The sequence below is a fragment of the Ostrea edulis genome, chromosome 5 (genome assembly GCF_947568905.1).
Source record: "Ostrea edulis chromosome 5, xbOstEdul1.1, whole genome shotgun sequence".
NCBI classification, from domain to species: Eukaryota; Metazoa; Mollusca; class Bivalvia; order Ostreida; family Ostreidae; genus Ostrea; species Ostrea edulis.
Window position 1 is genome coordinate 24,968,712 of NC_079168.1, and position 20,596 is coordinate 24,989,307.

General features: G+C 36.8%; 1 protein-coding gene across 1 annotated transcript in view; it reads right to left on the reverse strand.

Annotated features, from left to right (window-relative positions):
- Positions 1 to 556: 556 nt before the first annotated feature.
- LOC125650486 (zinc finger CCCH domain-containing protein 14-like) overlaps positions 557 to 20,596 on the reverse strand; it is a 30,319-nt gene continuing 10,279 nt past the window's right edge. Inside the window, exons 5-18 of the mRNA XM_056165554.1 lie at positions 19,073 to 19,321; positions 18,754 to 18,825; positions 18,268 to 18,470; positions 17,447 to 17,598; positions 16,836 to 16,963; positions 15,521 to 15,775; positions 15,230 to 15,339; positions 12,506 to 12,783; positions 11,689 to 11,891; positions 10,085 to 10,205; positions 4,497 to 4,636; positions 2,704 to 2,843; positions 1,280 to 1,401; positions 557 to 1,184 (exon numbers count right to left, since the gene is read on the reverse strand). Coding sequence (XP_056021529.1) covers positions 1,136 to 1,184; positions 1,280 to 1,401; positions 2,704 to 2,843; positions 4,497 to 4,636; positions 10,085 to 10,205; positions 11,689 to 11,891; positions 12,506 to 12,783; positions 15,230 to 15,339; positions 15,521 to 15,775; positions 16,836 to 16,963; positions 17,447 to 17,598; positions 18,268 to 18,470; positions 18,754 to 18,825; positions 19,073 to 19,321 — 2,222 coding nt within the window. The 3' untranslated portion in view covers positions 557 to 1,135. The remainder of the gene's footprint in view (positions 1,185 to 1,279; positions 1,402 to 2,703; positions 2,844 to 4,496; positions 4,637 to 10,084; positions 10,206 to 11,688; positions 11,892 to 12,505; positions 12,784 to 15,229; positions 15,340 to 15,520; positions 15,776 to 16,835; positions 16,964 to 17,446; positions 17,599 to 18,267; positions 18,471 to 18,753; positions 18,826 to 19,072; positions 19,322 to 20,596) is intronic.

Genomic DNA, 20,596 nt, shown 5'->3' on the forward strand with positions numbered 1-20,596 from the left:
ATCATTAATTCTATCGACGTGTGCAATAATTGACTTGAATTGTTGATGATGAAAAACTTTATGCATAACTTTTGAGGGGAAAAAAGTATTGCATAAAAATAAGTAAAATAATAATAAAAAAAATTGGAATGATAGTTATCAAGAATGTAAAAATGATAAATTGTTAACGTTCAATGCATGCAGCCTGATCAGTGGCGTAGCTTCCATTGAGGCAACCGAGGCAGCTGCCTCGGTAAAAAAAAACAACACCTTTTACTTTGTTAAAATGTCGATAGCTTCTGGGGGGCCCAGACCCCCTGCCTCGGTAATATTCGAACCCAAGCTACGCCTATGCTGATAACAATAAACATTCTTGCTGATGGGAAGAAGAAACATGTGACTGCTCCAATCCTGTATCATCAACAATCAACAACAACCCTCCCCCCTCCGGTGTATATCAACAATCAACAACACCCCTCCCCCCTCCGGTGTATATCAACAACACCCCTCCCCCCTCCGGTGTATATCAGCACATCAACAACACCCCCCCATTACAAAGTACACATCAATAACACAATGGTAGTTCAACAGAAATCATTTTAATACTAAGTGGAGGACAACTGTTAGTGTACACTCAACATAAATGAAACCCAAGTAGTAATATTACTGAATCAACATTTTATCCCACTATTTGTGTTATAGATTTAAAAAAAATCCTCTTTGATATAAAATTATCATTCCATGATATTAACAATGCATGGCACAGCACATGTAATGTTGTGTAGATGTCTGGACAGATTATCCACTTGACACAGCACATGTAATGTTGTGTAGAAGTCTGGACAGATTATCCACTTTAAAATGTGACACAGTTGTTTGATTATCCCCACAACTTTTCTATGCCTTTGGTGCAAATGAACCCTCGATCAAGTCACACAGAATGTATTAACACAAGTCGCACATAATGTATTAACACATTGTTCTATCTGAACTCTGCTGCCGTAATTTCTTATGGAGAGATGAACAACCACACCTCTCCTGCCTTACAGGATCTTAGTCTGCAATCTTATGTCTTCTCAGACTTTTTTGTCTCCATTTTACAAAATTCAAAGTTCCTGCATCATCCATGTGGCGGTCGATTCTCTCCTCTCTTTCCTCAAGATGTGGATAATGGTTTAGCCGCACCGGCATCAAACTGTCTCTGACTAAAAAATAAAGGTAAATACGAATTTGGGTCGTCATCTTGCTGCAGTGATGTGTTGGGTAGTGATTGCAATGAAATTAAGACTGTATCGCTTACCTGATGTGAGAGCTGGGCTGCTTACTGGAGGCCGTCCATTTCAGCTGATTTTTGGTTGGCATTGGGGGATGGTAGAATTGACAGGTGGATTTATTCATGCATTGCATCCCAAATCGACATGGCTGGAAAAAAAAACCCAAACAACTCTAAAACTACAGATTGTGATCATTGTTTAAAAAAACAACCAAACCAACAACAAAAACTACTTCATATTTCATAAAGTTTTGTAAAAGTTTCTAAGCAGTTTTAAAGAAAAATTAATGAGTCATTAACAAAAATAATTCTTCATTTTCTTTCCATTATTTCAAATAAGCCAGGACTTCCTAAAGTTTCTTCTGAAATTTACTGTAAACCAACTTTTACTTGCCACAAATTTATTTCATGATCTGGTTTTCTGAGATAATCTTAAATGAGTACAAGAGACAACAAAGGACTGGTTCATGATGGGAAATATTTGTAATGATCAGGTTTTTGCAAACCTCGCAAAAATTTCTTGTACACAAAAAAAAGTTAGTTCACATGACACTGTGTATAAATATTACAGTAAATCTTGTACAATATCCAGTGTGAGTGTAACAGCATGACTGTAAAACTGTGAGTGTAACGGTGTGACTGTAAAACTGTGAGTGTAACAGTGTGACTGTAAAACTGTGAGTGTAACAGCATGACTGTAAAACTGTGAGTGTAACAGCATGACTGTAAAACTGTGAGTGTAACTGTAAAACTGTGAGTGTAACAGTGTGACTGTAAAACTGTGAGTGTTACAGTGCGACTGTAAAATTGTGAGTGTAACAGCGTGACTGTAAAACTGAGTGTAATACCGTGACTGTAAAACTGTGAGTGTAACACCGTGACTGTAAAACTGTCAGTGTAACAGTGTAACTGTAAAACTGTGAGTGTTACAGTGTGACTGTAAAATTGTGAGTGTAACAGCGTGACTGTAAAAATGTGAGTGTAACAGTGTAACTGTAAAACTGAGTGTAACAGCATGACTGTAAAACTGTGAATGTAACAGTGTGACTGTAAAACTGTGAGTGTAACAGTGTGACTGTAAAACTGTGAGTGTAACAGTGTGACTGTAAAACTGTGAGTGTAACAGCATGACTGTAAAACTGAATGTAATACTGTGACTGTAAAACTGAGTCTAACAGCATGACTGTAAAACTGTGAGTGTATTAGTGTGACTGTAAAACTGTGAGTGTAACAGTGTGACTGTAAAACTGTGAGTGTAACAGCATGACTGTAAAACTGAATGTAATACTGTGACTGTAAAACTGAGTCTAACAGCATGACTGTAAAACTGTGAGTGTATTAGTGTGACTGTAAAACTGTGAGTGTAACAACATGAAAGTAACACCATGAATGGGACATAGAGTGAAAAATAACCTGTGAATTCTCACAATACAGAAAACACTGGAACTTACCTTGGGATGATAAAAGGTACACTGAACATTGCTGCAGTTTGGGAAGAACCTGCAGACGACAGGAGTGTTGCTGCTGCTAGGGGGAGCTCTTTTAAGTGAGGGGGCATAAGAAGCTGCCATTGGGACTGGAACTTGGACTACTATAAATACAAAAGAAAGGGTTGTTTAAAATCTTGGTAATTGGATGCATTATAAATACAATCAGGAATTAGTTTGGCATTGAACATACTGGATATACTGTAGGAGTATAATGATATCATTGAGATTTATCATGTATACTGTAATGGAGGAGTTTCTTACTTTTCTGTATGACTGTGGTGGAGTTTCTTACTTTTCTGCATGACTGTGGTGGAGCAGTTTCTTACTTTTCTGTATGACTGTGGTGGAGTTTCTTACTTTTCTGTATGACAGTGATGGAGGAGTTTCTTACTATTCCGTATGACTGTGGTGGAGGAGTTTCTTACTTTTCTGTATGACTGTGGTGGAGTTTCTTACTTTTCTGTATGACTGGGGTGGAGTTTCTTACTTTTCTGTATGACAGTGGAGCAGGAGTTTCTTACTTTTCTGTATGACAGTGATGGAGGAGTTTCTTACTTTTCCGTATGACAGTGATGGAGGAGTTTCTTACTTTTCTGTGTGACTGTGGAGGAGGAGTTTCTTACTTTTCTGTATGACTGTGGTAGAGGAGTTTCTTACTTTTCTGTATGATTGTGGTGGAGAGTTTCTTACTTTTCTGTATGACTGTGGTGGAGGAGTTTCTTACTTTTCTGTATGACAGTGGTGGAGGAGTTTCTTACTTTTCCGTATGACAGTGATGGAGGAGTTTCTTACTTTTCTGTGTGACTGTGGAGGAGAAGTTTCTTACTTTTCTGTATGACTGTGGTGGAGGAGTTTCTTACTTTTCTGTATGACTGGGGTGGAGTTTCTTACTTTTCTGTATGATTGTGGTGGAGTTTCTTACTTTTCTGTATGACAGTGGTGGAGGAGTTTCTTACTTTTCCATATGACTGTGGTGGAGGAGTTTCTTACTTTTCTGTATGACAGTGGTGGAGGAGTTTCTTACTTTTCTGTATGACTGTGGAGGAGGAGTTTCTTACTTTTCTGTATGACAGTGATGGAGGAGTTTCTTACTTTTCTGTATGACTGTGGTGGAGGAGTTTTTTACTTTTCTGTATGACTGTGGTGGAGTTTCTTACTTTTCTGTATGACTGTGGTGGAGGAGTTTCCTACTTTTCTGTATGACTGTGGTGGAGGAGTTTTTTACTTTTCTGTATGACTGTGGTAGAGGAGTTTCTTACTTTTCTGTATGATTGTGGTGGAGAGTTTCTTACTTTTCTGTATGACTGTGGTGGAGGAGTTTCTTACTTTTCTGTATGACTGTGGTGGAGGAGTTTCTTACTTTTCTGTATGATTGTGGTGGAGTTTCTTACTTTTCTGTATGACTGTGGTGGAGAGTTTCTTACTTTTCTGTATGACTGTGGTGGAGGAGTTTCTTACTTTTCTGTATGACTGTGGTGGAGGAGTTTCTTACTTTTCTGTATGACAGTGGTGGAGAGTTTCTTACTTTTCTGTATGACTGTGGTGGAGGAGTTTCTTACTTTTCTGTATGATTGTGGTGGAGTTTCTTACTTTTCTGTATGACTGTGGTGGAGGAGTTTCTTACTTTTCTGTATGACTGTGGTGGAGGAGTTTCTTACTTTTCTGTATGATTGTGGTGGAGTTTCTTACTTTTCTGTATGACTGTGGTGGAGGAGTTTCTTACTTTTCTGTATGATTGTGGTGGAGTTTCTTACTTTTCTGTATGACTGTGGTGGAGGAGTTTCTCTTGCTGGCGTGGGTAAATGGGCAGTCTTTCCTTGTACACTGGGCATCAAACTTACAGTTAGGGTGAATATACAGACACTTGTCTCCAAATTTACACTGAGGAAACATTCTGAAAAAATAAAGGATTTATATTCACTCAGTCTTACTTTATGTCAAAGACAAGCTCTGGATTATTCAACATCATAATCATATCAAGGCAATTCAACATCATAATCATATGAAGACAATTCAACATCATAATCATATGAAGACAATTCAACATCATAATCATATCAAGACAATTCAACATCATATTCATATCAAGGCAATTCAACATCATAATCACATCAAGACAATTCAACATCATATTCATATCAAGGCAATTCAACATCATAATCACATCAAGACAATTCAACATCATAATCATATCAAGACAATTCAACATCATAATCATATCAAGGCAATTCAATATCATAATCATATCAAGACAATTCAACATCATATTCATATCAAGGCAATTCAACATCAAATTCACATCAATTTCTTTATAATTCAATTTTATTTCAGTTAATATAGTTTTATCAAAATGCACCACAGGTTCACCTGAGAAATGAATTTAGGATTTGTCACAACTATCATTAGAACAAATCTACACCATTTAATGATGCCTGCATATTAATCATACAAAATCCATATTGTTAACAGGGTATCATTTCAACTCGGAATAATTATTTAACTTGGAATTTAAAGAAATAAAAAAAAAATACACCAAAATAAGTCTCATTTGCAAGTCTTGTTTACAGTACACAAATAAATACACAACGATAAACAAATAAAAAAAAAAATACATTGTAATAGAAAATTTATTTTCAAAAAAAAGAAAGAAAACAAAAACACTGTCAGTTGTTCTTTAAAAGCATATTCACATAAACAAGTACCTAAAGAAATATAAGATATCCACACTATTGCATTTTAACTTTGACAAATAAAATACAGATTTTTTTCCAATGTTAAACTACATGAAAATGTTTGTAATTCAATTTGACGAACTTAAGCTCATGGGTTGTTTTCATTTAATATTCCCATGTAAAACCTGCACAACTGTAGTGGCTTTGACACCTGGCTTTAAGAAGCTTATGTATACAATTACAGTGGAGCCTCGTTAATCCGGACACTTTGGTTCCCAGCAAAATCGTCCGGATAACTGAATCGCATATTTTCTGTCTTTACATATTAAGTACCAATGTGCTTACTTTATTGATGCAAAGTGAATTAAACACATTCTATCATTGAATTTAACCATTTGCATTAGTAAAAAAATAGAATAATGTTAACATTTACATGCATTTCAAAGCACTAAAATTGAAATATAAGTGTGCATTGTATTTACCTATGCTTACATTGTACATGTATATTAGCACTACAAATAAATATATAAAACTGTACCGTATGCAATAAAACAAATAATGAAGCACTATATGTAACTATAAATGAATAAATCATTAATAATTACACTTCAAACATTTCATCACACTTTTACTTCTTAAAGAGGCCGGTCATTTTCATAATTCACGATTTATGGGTTCGGCGGTCTGTTAAAACAATCTTCATCGTCCAAAGTTGATTTAAGAATGTCGTGTTTATCATGTCAGTGAACTGAGATATCATCCCACACCACCTAATATAAGGGAGGTGCTGACAGAGTACAAGCAATTGCTTCAATTAGACAGTTTGGCTTGTTTTCTTCATAATTTACGCCTTGCTAAAATTGTCCGACACAGACCTTCCCACAAAAAAATGGCCGTCCCGATTGACGGCACAATTTTCAATGCATTATAACGTTTTGTAGTAAGAAATGACCGTCTGGATCCAGAACGCGAATTTCTGGATTAATGATGCAAAATAACGTATAAAAATTCCATTCCCTAGAAAAATCGTCCGGAAGGTAAAGTGTCCGTATTAATGGCGTCCGGATTACCGAGGCTCCACTGTATTTACATAAAGAAAGTGGTCCTAATAATTCTATCATAGGTATTTTTCTCGCTGCACATATAGAGAAAATAATGGGCAGAGTCTGTTAGAAAATGGTCATTCACAAGTAGGTTGGGAGAAAAAGTTGAAAATGTGAAACGTTGATGCCTGTATATAGACATATACACTAATACAGGGCATGCCTAATGTACCACTAACCAACTCACTCAACAGAGAATGCACCAACTCACTCAACTCAACAGAGAATGCAACTCACTCAACAGAGAATGCACCAACTCACTCAACAGACAATGCACCAACTCACTCAACAGAGAATACACCAACTCAATAACATACAATGCACCATCTCACTCAACTCAACATAGAATGCAACTCACTCAACAGAGAATGCAACTCACTCAACAGAAAATGTATCAACTCACTCAACAGAGAATGCACCAACTCACTTAACAGAGAATGCATCAACTCACTCAACAGAGAATGCACCAACTCACTCAACAGAGAATGTACCAAGTCACTCAACAGAGAATGCATCAACTCACTCAACAGAGAATGCACCAACTCACTCAACAGATAATGTACCAACTCACTCAACAGAGAATGCATCAACTCACTCAACAGAGAATGCATCAACTCACTCAACAGAGAATGTACCAACTCACTCAACAGAGAATGCATCAACTCACTCAACAGAGAATGCACCAACTTCCTCAACTGAGAATGTACCAACTCACTCAACAGAGAATGTACCAACTCACTCAACAGAGAATGTACCAACTCACTCAACAGAGAATGTACCAACTCACTCAACAGAGAATGCATCAACTCTCTCAATAGATAATCTACCAACTCACTCAACAGACAATGCACCAACTCACTCAACAGATAATGTACCAACTCACTCAACAGAGAATGTACCAACTCACTCAACAGAGAATGCATCAATTCACTCAACAGAGAATGCATCAACTCACTCAACAGACAATGCACCAACTTCCTCAACAGAGAATGCATCAACTCACTCAACAGAGAATGTACCAACTCACTCAACAGAGAATGCACCAACTTCCTCAACAGAGAATGCATCAACTCACTCAACAGAGAATGTACCAACTCACTCAACAGAGGATGCATCAACTCACTCAACAGAGAACCAGCTGAAGAAAATCAAGACAGGTCACCTTCCCATCTAGAATTAAATACAAGCCTTTCACAAACTAGGATGCACAAATGTGTTTAATAATTGGAATCATGATACTATATGATTTTCAGTGAGAGGTGTTATGTTTACCAAATAACAGTGTGACACACTACTCATATTCTGAACAGCGAAAATGAATTGAAGAAATGTAGTCACGACCTTCCACAAGATTTCTCATGATGTTGCTGGGCTTCACACTAACTGTGCCACTGTCTAGTAAAAGTCATGAAATACATGTACAACTGTGTGTATCATGATCATCTTTCTTTTAGATCACTTAGCACTTTTTTAAAATCCTGCATATTCCTTATATAACACCTGCTATTCAAACATTTTGTTACGCAATCCTTTGTCTTTATAGACTTTTATGTAGAAGAAAAGTACACTTATAGTGAAAAATTTACCTGTAGGTTTCCAATAAGTTGACAATTGCTGTCCATTATTTTTAAGAAAGGACAGATAATGTCCGTTCTTAAAAATAATGGACAGTATTTGTCAACTTATTGGACAGTGCCAGGTAAACCCAATAACTTATTAGACGTCTACAGGTAGGCTGATAATAAGAGAAAGACAATACATTTGTCAAAGAGATTCAAATTTAATTTTAAATTCCCTACAAGTAAGAATCAACACAGATATCGGAAAAATCACTGAAACACTTAAAACGATATTTCCCCTTAGTAGAATTCTCTGTTCCAACTTTAAGATTTACAATTTTTTCAAATTCCATTGGCCAATAATATATCGCATCAAAACTTAAATGTCAAAGGCATATTTTCATGCTGTATTTGAATTTTGCTAGATCCAGAGGCACATTCCGAAACTTCTTCACAATGCTTTTTAATTATTTCCTCATCCAAATATTCGAAAACACAATGCTTTTCAGATCAAATTTGGCTCCATAACTTTCTCACCCTCCATATCCAGAATAACACTCATTAAGATAATATTCGCAGTACTTTCATTAAAATCCTTGTGCAATGAAAATGCCCTCCCCATCAAAGGATGACGTTGATATGGCTCAGTACTACAGATTGAGTGAATATAAAACCTGCAGAACAAGATTACTTACCTGACACTGTCCAATAAGTGAATAAAAGAAACAGACCTCCACTCAAGACTGGTTATATTGTCAGACTATTCAAAAATAGCTTTGTTCATAATTATCATTGTCAATTGGTTTACCTGAGCCTGTCCATTGTTAGAACAAAAGATATACATGCATTTGTAATGTACATGTATTAAGTAGGATATAAGCCTTCTGTGAGAGAAAGAACTGATCTCGGCCCTACGGGCATTTTAGTGTTAAATCTAAAGCAAACTAGCATGGCGCTGCACCATGCCCCTTTTGGCTGGCGTCATGCCCTTTTTAATTGCACCATGCCCTTTTTTCTCTATAAATTTTTAAAAAATATTTGTTAATTTATATAAACAATTGTTTTTTATTTCACAAGGTTGATTGAAAAGTTTAAAATCAAGGCAGCAGGTATTAACTTTTAAAGAGGGTAAATGATTATTCTATTACTATCATAGTATGATACAATGAAAGTGCCCCGAAATTGTCTTACCACGACGAAAAGTGCCCTTTTGAACACATGATATGTGTACCCTCTCTAGATCCTAGATTTAACACTACATTTATTATGAATACCTTTTCAAAATTGCTAGAGTAGCAAGGTAAGTAAAAAAAAAAAGAAAGAAATTAACATGAAAAATTAGGGCCTTTTTTAGGATTTCCCCTTGAATTCAACATATTTTTAGGAATTGTAGTAAAACTTGAAAAAAATTAGGATTTTTTTAAGGAGTTTTAGGGCCACCGGAGAGCCTGTGCAGCTAGTTTTAGCTCGGATTTAATTCACAAGTGACATACAATGTAACAATGGTTCAAGAAAAGCTCACGATGCAAATTTAGTTTGGAGTTGAGCAATATGTATGGCTCAGACACCAGTTTGTGATAAAAAACACAATATACTGCATAAAAACCAATCCCTCCCACTCCCTACTTACTACGTGGGAGAATTTACAATTAAAACAATATTCTTAGACTCTAGTGGTGTGTTCAGAGTGTGGAACATGACAAATATTGGTTTTTCTTCTATATCAATATATATATGGGCATATAGTGTGATATTGCTTCTCATCATGGTGGGTTTAAAATCAATAGTCTGTTTTGGTACCTGTTTTCTTTCTTTTTTTTTTTTCTTTTTTTTTTTTTACAGCTGCCCCCCTCTCTCTCTACTCACTTGTTTTTAACAGCCACCTCTCTCTCTCATTTGTTTTTTACACCCATCTCTCTCTCTCTCTCTACTTGTTTTTAACAGCCACCTCTCTCTCCCATTTGTTTTTTTTACAGCCATCTCTTTCTCTCTCTCTCTCTCTACTTACTTGCAAGGCACTGTGGGATGGTGGTAGAGACAAGCATTGCCATTAACACATGCTGGCCAAAATCGACATCTCTCCGACAATTTAGCTGCTTTTGATGGGAGTATGTCCTCTTCTTCCTCATCTATTACAAAGTAAAGAAGACAGATAGATATCATACAGTCTCTCAAAACTTTTCCTTTCACTCCGTAATTTCACTGATAGACAGACATACAGTTGAACTTCAGTATCTCAAACATCGATATCTCAAACACCATGTACATATCGAAGTAAGCCTGAAAGTAATGATTGGCAATCAGACCAAAAACTGTAATCGATTATCGGTAATAATCTGACACATGTAATCGATCAAAATTGGAATTTTCATTGATTGCAGAAGTGTTCCCCCCTCCCCCTCAAAATAGATAACAGAATCATTAAACATATGGAAACAACATTTGAATTCTTTGTTTCTTTTGTTCACAAGTAAATAAATCAAAATTTCAATATGACAAGTAATCAAATTTATTTATAAACACGTTTCAAAAACTGACTCCTTTATCTGACTGTTGAATGTCGTTATCTTCCTTCAAGTCAAATCTCCCACCATCACGCCACCTGTCGTACAAGACCCGTGGTCGAGTTGTATAACACCTGCATACGGAGCGCTATGCTCCATGCCAGTGAGACCTGGGCACTCACAAAGCCAACTCTTCATCGCCTACTATGCAATGACAGGGCCATGATAAGACAGATTGATTTGTAACATCAAGCCTGAGGATATGGGCACTGTAGGTTCAACTGAATTGCTGGGGCGGCTTGGCATCGATGACCTCGACCTCATCTTAAGGAAAAGGAGACTCCACTGGTATGGCCACGTTGTCAGATCCAGCAGTGCAGTCAAATGCGCTCTAAACATACAAGTTCCTGGGAGACATAGAGTTGGTCGGCCAATGCTATCATGGAGAGAGCTGACGGAGAAAGATCATAGAGAATGGAAGCTCTCTACTGCCGACCCTCAAGACCGAAAAAAATGGAGATCTGAAGTGAGATCTGCCATGTGTGCAGCTAGCCAGATACCTAGAAAGGGGTTCACTAGTGTGGACATTACCCGTAATTTTGCACGGAAATAAAAAGAAACCAACAACAACATTTTGTTGGCTGTTTTTTGATTGGGTTTGACATACAGAAATTAAAATCTGAAGAAAACTGAAGTAATTTCTGGATTTTTTTTTTGGTGTGTGCATGTGAACGATGTTGGTGGTTGGCGCCTTTTATTTTGTAATTGATTAGAAGCATCATGGATCTCCAAATGACTAACAATCAATAATCAGTGAAAATCATTTAAACACTAAATGAAGTCCCAACTACATTTTCTTTAAGTATCTTAACCTCAATAACTCATCCCCTCAGATATTTTGAAGTTTTTTTTCTCCACCCGATCGAGTTCAAGATAATGATCTTTGACTGCATTACATCTTATGAGGGATTTAGGCGTCTGAATTCTATCTCTGAAATCTACTCAGTTAAACGCACAGTATAAGTGTATATCAACATGAGTTTGAATACTAAAAAGGAGTACAAGGTGTGTGGCAAACTCTATCCTAATTAAGAAGAATCATACTAACCGTCCGTATCCTTCAGGCTGAACGTGATGGGTTTAATTTCTGGAGCTGCATGGGTGACAGTTTTTTTCGGAACCTCGCTAGTGGTCTCCACAGCACCCCCTCCTCCTGCTTCCTTAATGACTTCAAACTGGTCAGGATTTACACCATCCAGAGTCACTATGAACCTGGTATCCACAGGTGAAACAAACGCTGTTGGTTTTTGTCTAAGTAAAAAATGTAAGCCCATAGAGACGATGTCTTAACCTTGTAACAATATCTCAACTCCCTTCTCTCTTAATCCTGGATATCTAAATTTTATCAACCGTCTTGAACATTGCAGATGAATACTGTTTAAAGTTCCGTTCCATTTTCACTCAATCTACATGTACTAAACCACTCCAATTAACGAAATCTACACCTACAGTAAAACATGTTTATTACAAACACTCTTATTATGAATGTACGCTTATTGCGAAGTGATACTTATTCCCCTATGAGGGGAAATTAATGAAAAATTTATTGGATATAACGAAGTTTGGTTATAACAAACTGTTTTTCTCTGGCCCTGGAGGTTCAATATTACCATGTTTTACTGCATAATGAAAGTTTGATTATAATGAACAATTTATTGCTGGTTCTGGAGGTTCACTATAGCCGTATTTTACTGTATAATGAAGTTTGGTTGTAATTAACTATTCATTGCTATTGAGCTTTGTTATAACCATGTTTACTGCATAATGAAGTTTGGTTTTAATAAACTGTTTTTCACTGGCCTTGGGTGTTCACTTTAGCCGTGTTCTACTGTACACAGAGAGAAGTCGATTGCCGTTTCACTTACGTTTTGGTCTGAGCCAGCACCCTCTTCCTGTTCTTCTGCAGATTCTGCTGCTTCAATAACATAGCCCTCTGTGCCACATCGTCATCATCATCAATGTCTGCCTCTTCTTCCTCCCCATGACTCGACTCCTGGGGGTCCTCGGGCTCCTCTTCGTCCAGTGACGCCTCTCTTTTAACTTGGGAGTACAGGATTGTCTCAGACTCCTGCTGTAGAAGTTGATGGACCTCGGGATCAATGTCGGGACTCAGGGACTGTTCTTCATCTAATCCCACAGGAAGCTATTATTTTAAAAAAAATTACAAAATACTGTAACTTGATAGTTGAATAGTACAATTTCTGATCTTAGAGGAAGCTTTTCATGAAATTAAAAAAATACTATACTGATATTCAAATACAATTTTATTCTGCACATACAATCAAACTGCAAAAAAAAAACCAAAAAAAAAAACCCCCCAAAATACATACACTAAACAAAATTTTCATTCTTGTGCATTTAAATATATTTTATTTGATACCTAGATTGAAGACTGGGAGGGGGGGGGGGGGGGGGGCAGCAGATGGTTTTTGATCTGTTTGTCTCTGTCTGAGACATTAACACCTTGGTACAGTGGAACCCCGTTATTACGGTCCCCCTTTAATACGTTAGTCCGCATATTACGTTGGAATTTCAAAGCACAAAACCATTTCTTAACAAACATATATAAAATAGACCTCGTTATTACGTTGTCCTAAGATGCCGGGACTCGGTATTACGTTGTAAAAATTCCGACGAAAACGTAATAAACCCCTAATTATTCAATAGTGATTCTCAAAATAATAAGCCATTCACACCTTGACTGCCTGAGGCAGTCACCACGTAAATTTCCTGGTCTGTTTGGGGATTAGAGACGCTTGACTGATCACGCTTCGATAGATCTAGCGACATCAATACAGGTGAATACCCCGTATCGAAGCCAGTGATAAACAATTAAATAATGTTTATTTAGAAATTGTACTCTATGAAATTTACTTCATTTTTCATATTTTGATAATCGAAGAAATTTCTCAACTACCTGCGTGTTCAGCATAGTGTGATTACCTTCGCTATCAAAACTCTATTTACGGACAGCTTTGGTACCAAAGACAAGATTTATCGTAGCAGTGTTAAAACCGCTTGGGTAACTTCTTGGACATAGGTGACTAAAGGTGTTCAATTAAAAAATTGTCCGTCGTTTGGACATGCAGCTTGGGTGTTCGTAGATCTCGTCCATACATACACCAATCAAACTGTCCTGTGTTATCAGCCGATTCGTGCACGGCATTTACCTCAGTTAATATTCTAAAATCCCTTGATGTGCACGTGATTTTAGTGTCATCACTTAGCGTTGTAAATGAAATCTTCGTGCATCATTATATTTTTTATGTGGATTGCACTTAAATTGTTCTCCGTGTTTATCGTTGGTGAGAAAAGTGTGTAAGTGTTGGGTATCGTGCGTGTGCGTTTTGTGTCTATAGTTTTGTTGTTTTTTGGGTGGGATTTTTTTTATTGCGTTGTGTATTGTGTAATTAGCGAACTTAATAAAAACGATGTTTTGTTATTTTTTTTAATACGAATGTTGAATACGAACCGGAACGAGTTATTGAGAGAAATTTTCATGAACGCATTGTTTTAAAGTTGAACAAAATGGCAGTCCAAACGAATGCAGAAAAGCAACGTTTATCAAAACATCCTTATGTATCCTACACCAGAAATAAAGAAAAGGGATAAGAACATGAAGAATTACGGACATTAAAGATAAGATGTAAATAAAACAAAGTATCATAGTCTTCTAAACAAACAAACAGTAAAGATATATTCACACACCCCTTCACGGAGTACCAACGGACGATATACAATTTCCAAATGATATTTTAAACGGATTTCACTGGGAACGTTTATTACATTGACCCCGGTATTACGTTATTTTATCGTGACAAAATGGAAAACGTAATAACGGGGTTCCACTGTAATAACTTATAAACGATACATTGTAGACACTTCAAACTTGGCAGACTGATTGATTGATTGAATACTGTTTAACGTCCCTCTTGAGAATATTTCACTCATATGGAGATGTCACCATTGCCGATGAAGAGCTGCAAAATTTAGGCCTATGATCAACATTTATGGCCTTTGAGCAGGGAGGAATTTTTATCGCGCCACATCTGCTGTGTGGTCTCATGCGAAGGACTGCCCCATTTAGTTGCACCTTATGACAAGCAAGGGGTACCAAGGACCTATTCTAACCCGGATCACTACGGGACCTTGGCAGACTGACATGTTAAGATCAATGCTATGTGACTATTAAAGGTCAAGGTCACTCATAAATGTCAAAGTTGCCACAACCAAATGTGACCAGGGTTAAGGACATGTTTCACAAACACATCTTTTTTCCACTTCATATTCAATTTATATTGTATATCCTGGTGATTTGTGATAAGTAATGAAGGAGTGATCCACAGTTATCTGAGTTTCTATTCTTCAAACTGACCCATGGACTGGAAGATACTGACCCATGGACTGGAAGATACTGACCCATGGACTGGAAAATACTGACCCATGGACTGGAAGTTACTGTCCCATGCAATATACTGACCCATGGACTGCAATATACTGACCCATGGAATGCAATACACTGACCTATGGACTGGAAGATACTGACTAATGGACTGGAAGATATTGACTTCTGGATTGGAAATACTGACCGGTTGACTAGTATCAGAGCTGCTGTGAATGCTGTTTTCATCCTCTGTCTTATTTTGGATCTCAATATACCGGCTGTCACCCACTGGGAGCACACAGGCAACCTCTGGACCTAATCAGAAATTTTTTTTCCACATGTTAAATTATATGTTTCAGACTTTAATAAGTAAACCTCTCCCAGTGTTTTCTATAATATTCCTTAACAAACTGCTATAATATCTACTAATGACTCATGTAAACAGTCATCATTATGATATCATTTACTATTGGGTCAATAAATACATGTATCTTACCTTCTTTTTTCACAACTTTAAACATGTTTTCTCTGTACTCCTCTTTTAACATTTTGGATTTGTTCTCTATTGTGTATGTCAAATTCTTCATGAACTCTGTCTTTTTAGAGTTTGAGACCAGCCCTCTAACAGGTTTTCCTGCAGTGGATTGGCTGGATACCACCCCTTGAGATCGGCTGGATACCACCCCTTGAGATCCGCTCCTTCCATGAAGTGTCACAGTCACTGGTTTCTTTAATCGTTCTCTTGCATCCCCTGAAAACAAGGTCCAAAATCATCAGCACTCCAAATTTTGACACTCTGAAGTAAGTTACAGTAAATGTTGGCATGCTTCAAGTTATAAGCTGTGACATTGTCAATAGCAATTCCAAAATGAGGGATCTACTTTAGAGTCATGACACACTTTTCCCCAAGAAGCATCAACTGACCAAGTTAGATGGTCCTAAGACTCACAGTTCTGCAGTACATACAACCATAAAATTGCAGAAGGAGGAAACATTGACCTATATTTGGGTCATAACACACCTTACCCCCTATATTTATAGGTTATAGACTTTGTATGGGAAAATATGACGACCGAGTTTTTTGGCGTGTAGACGGACTGAGCTTGCGAGGTCCGTCCGCGACAAAAAACGAGGTCGTCATATTTCCCATACAAAGTCTATAACCTTTTTATTATATACTTTCAATTTCATTTAGAAACTAACAATAATTTTATTTTTAACAATAACTTCATCGGTTTAACTAAGTAAAAGATGAAAAACACGAAAAATTTGAAAATTAACGGCGTAGAAATTTGATTGTGACGTAATGTTTGCGGGCTGGAATGTTTCCGGGCATATATCATGTGATATATGCCCGCAAACTTTTAAAGAAAAAAGAAAGATGAAATTGAAAGTATATAATAAGTACATGTATTAGCTGACATGGTTTGAAAATCCTACACCTCATAATGAGGCCACAGTGACCTGCTTTTGGTTATCAACACCTCCCTCCCCCATGTTGCATCAACTGAACACATTTGATGGTCCTTTGCCTCATAGAGTTCAAGAAATGATCTGGACAAGATTTGAGTATGTATAGTCATAAAATTTCAGAAGTAGACGACATTGACCTATTTTTGGTTCACAACAAACCTTCAAGATGCATCAGCTAACCAAGTTTGATGGTCCTAGACCTCACAGTGTGAAAAATATGACGGACAGACAGATGGGAAAGTCTATATTATAATATGGCCCATTAAAAGATAAAGCATATTAAAAATACAAAATGCACTCTTTCGATTATCAAACTAGCACTGGTAAAAATAATTTACCCTTTGCACTGTATAGTTTTTCCTCTCGGAGCACAGCATCCATAGCCGAAGACACGGATTTCTCAGCTTCGGCAGTGGCCTTCAGAATCAGGTTTTTGTTGGCCTGTTTTGTGACAGGTACGCTGGACCTGAACAGAATGATATTTGCACATACACAAATTTCCTCCATCATCTTTAACATTCAAATCAATCCCCAGTCATACATGTATATCAATCACCCTGTTATACATCTGTTCTTGATGGAACTTAATTAATTATGCATACATGTACGTGTGAGTAAGATGCTTTAAAACACACTATAAAGAACCTACATACAACAGTAAAACTGTGAAGCAACTGAGGTTAAGGAAGGGGACATGATCAAGATAGTAAACGTATTTCACTAACCAAAAGTCCGTAACAATTTGAAAATTCCCGATAGAATTTCCCTAACTCCTGACTTACTTTTGTGGTCTCAACCACAACCCTTTCAAAATTCTCTATAGAATGACCCGAACTCCTGACTTACTTTCGTGGTCTTCACTGTAACGATTTGAAAATTCTCGATAGAATGACCCTCCATAACAATTTGAAAATTCCCAACAGAATGACCCTAACTAGTAACTACTTACTTCCGTGGTCTTGAGGAAACCTGGACCACGCTGGCCACACTGCCCACTGCAGGGTTATATGGGTCATATTCCTCCTCCTCTTCCTCCACCTCAAACTTCCTCTTCACAGACGCCACAACAGACAGGGGTTGTCGTCTTTTAGAGGGAGTTACCTGATATACGAAAAATGTTAACAGCTTCTTGTCTCTACTCTGACTAATTCCAAGTAATACAGGTGCTTGTTCTCCACCATTTCTGTGGTGCTAAGTCAATAATAGGTCACATTGACTTCCAGCATGGATTTCTTACTTTAACTAACATGGATACTGTTGGTTTCAACATATTTCTAATGTCACAATGACATACATACTGTAAATGTAGTTATTTACTATTTACAACTACCTTTGTATAAAATATGAAAGGTTAATGCTGAAAACTTTATTTATCAAGTCACATTGAAAGCATAGTAAACTTAATGAGATGAATCCCGACATTTGACCTTACGACTCTAAAATCTGTAAGTCTCCTTATTTGATGGTCAGCTAACTTGTATAATATATGAAAGCTTTATGTTAAAAATAATTCAAGACATTGTGTCGCAACAAAACTTAGAGACATACAGACAGCACAAGAGATGGATGGACGTGACTCCTATAGACCTTTCAATAATAATTATCTCCCTTTGGATTGGGGCATTTGATCAACTTCAATCCTCTTCACCCAAGGATGTTTTGTAGCAAGTTTGGTTGTAATTAGCCCAGTTCTTGAGAAGAACTAAAAATTGTGAAAAGTTTATGACAACATGATTTACATCTAACACTGTCACATTACAAAATGCTTACAGTTCTCTTTGCTGAGGAAGACGATGAAGGCCTCTGCACTGTTCTGTCAGGGGGTAAATCTCGGGAAGATGTTCTTCCGTCTTTGACTGCAGAAAGTGGAAGTCCCAAACGAGAATGTACTGAGGCTGCTTTCACGGCGGGTTTGGATTTACTCGGGGTACTGCCCTGAAGAGATTTCTGTTTGGCATCCTGAGATGGTGCATCTAAAAAGTAATTCTAAACCGTGAGCCTTGTGTGCATACTTCTAGGAGTGGTCGTGATGGATAATGCAATACCTGACTCATGGTGGGTGACCTCATTATCATTAAATAAACTTTCTAAATCCATTGCTTATTTACTGTAACAGACACATAAATATTAAGCATGAAAAATAGTGTCTGAACAAACTACAAAACAATTGCACACAATGATCAATGAAGATGTTAAATACATACAATGCTGAAACCGTGCAATGTTAAAACCATACAATGCTAAAACTGTACGTACCTTTGTCAGTCTGTTTCGTTTTTCCAGTCTTTGATACTTCCGATTCCTCCTTAAACTCAGCAGCGAATTCATCTAATCCAAAAAATAAAAACTAATATTGCATGCATTTTTATATTTCATCTAAGTGCAATACATTTGATTATTTGTTTTATCTTATCTTTTGTGGATTTTGTTGCTAAAACTTTAAAAGAATCATTGGTGAATTTGAAACCAGATAAAATTGTTTCTCAATGTGTTTGAGTAGAAATAATACAAGAAAAAAATCCTTCAGTCTGTGACAGTAGATCTCTTTCACTTCACAATCTATCCACTCACATACCCTCTTCCTTATTTGTCAGCAGGTCCTCGATCTCGGGGTCGACTTCTACACCATACCGGTCTTTCCTGCTCTCCTTTGTTTTGGAGTCTTTTGTCTTTTCTTTGCTTCTCTCTCTGCTTTTCTCTTTCTTCTCTGTTGAATGTTGCCTCTTCGTTTGTTTTTCTTTTTTATCGATGACTGATGGAGCCTCACTCTGGTTATCACTGACCTTTGTCTCTACTTTTTCCAATTCTTTTGATTTCTGCTGGTCTGCAATATTTCAGAAGATTCACTAATACTGTGTATATGTATAAGACTGACTGGTTGTAAATTATTGTGTACTACTTTACAGTATAACATGCATTGTAATGTTCAGAACTTACATCTCTCTATCTTATACTGCCATACAGTAAAACACGCTTATAGCAAAGTGCTAGGGATGAACAACTTTGATTCCTTATCACATCACTCATTATATCAAATAAAGTTCATGATATGTTTTAAAACTACAGGGAATGAAAATCATTTTGATGTTAGAGTGAACTTGTTTAAGATGATCTCTGTAACAGTGTTTTACTGTTTGTTTTGATTTTTCTGCAACACTCAACAATTTTACAGTTATATGGTGGCGCCCAGTCTTTATTGGTGGAAGAGAGAACCCAGATACAATGTACCTGGGAAGAGAACACCGACCTTCCGAAAGTAAACTGGGAAACTTTCTCACTTACCGGCGCAAGCGGGATTCGAACCCGCGCCGACAAAGGTGAGAGGCCGTGTGATTTTGAGCGCAATGCTCTAACCACTCGGTCACGGAGGCCCCGTGTTTTACTGTAATATTGAATTCATTGTAAGTGTGTTTACTGTAACACTGTTTTATTGTAAGTGTGAATTCATTATAACTGTGTTCACTGTAACTGTGTTTTACTGTAAGTGTGAATTAATTATAAGCCTGTTCACTATAGCAATGTTTTACAGTAAGCTTGAATTCATTATAAGCATCTTCGCTGTAACTGTGTTTTACTGTATGTGAGAATTCATAATAAACGTGTTCACTGTAACCAAGTTTTACTGTAAGCTTGAATTCATTATAAGCATGTTCACTTTAACCGTGTTTTACTGTAATATTATATCCAATGTTCTTCTCGATACACCTGACACAAAAACATACCCCCAAACTGCTCTCTGGCAGGAAATAAAATTATCATTTAAGTTTGCTCATTTAGATTGAGATTCAACAAATTGTAAAACTAAAAAAGTAATGACATTGTTTATCTTGAAAAACTTGGAGTCTGATTCCCTTTGAAACTGAATCAATTTCGATTTCAAAGGATATTTTTTTTCAGTCTGCAGCATTTTAGAAAGACTCAATTTCTGGCCTAAGGGAACTATTGAATACTATATAATAACTGTACATGAAATATGGATATTGGTTGGCAGTGCACTACTGTTAAATTTTTTCATTTGTAGCAAATAAGGATACAAAATATACATATTTATTATACCTCAGAATGTTTTTGCTATATAAATGTTAGGTGAATAAATTTG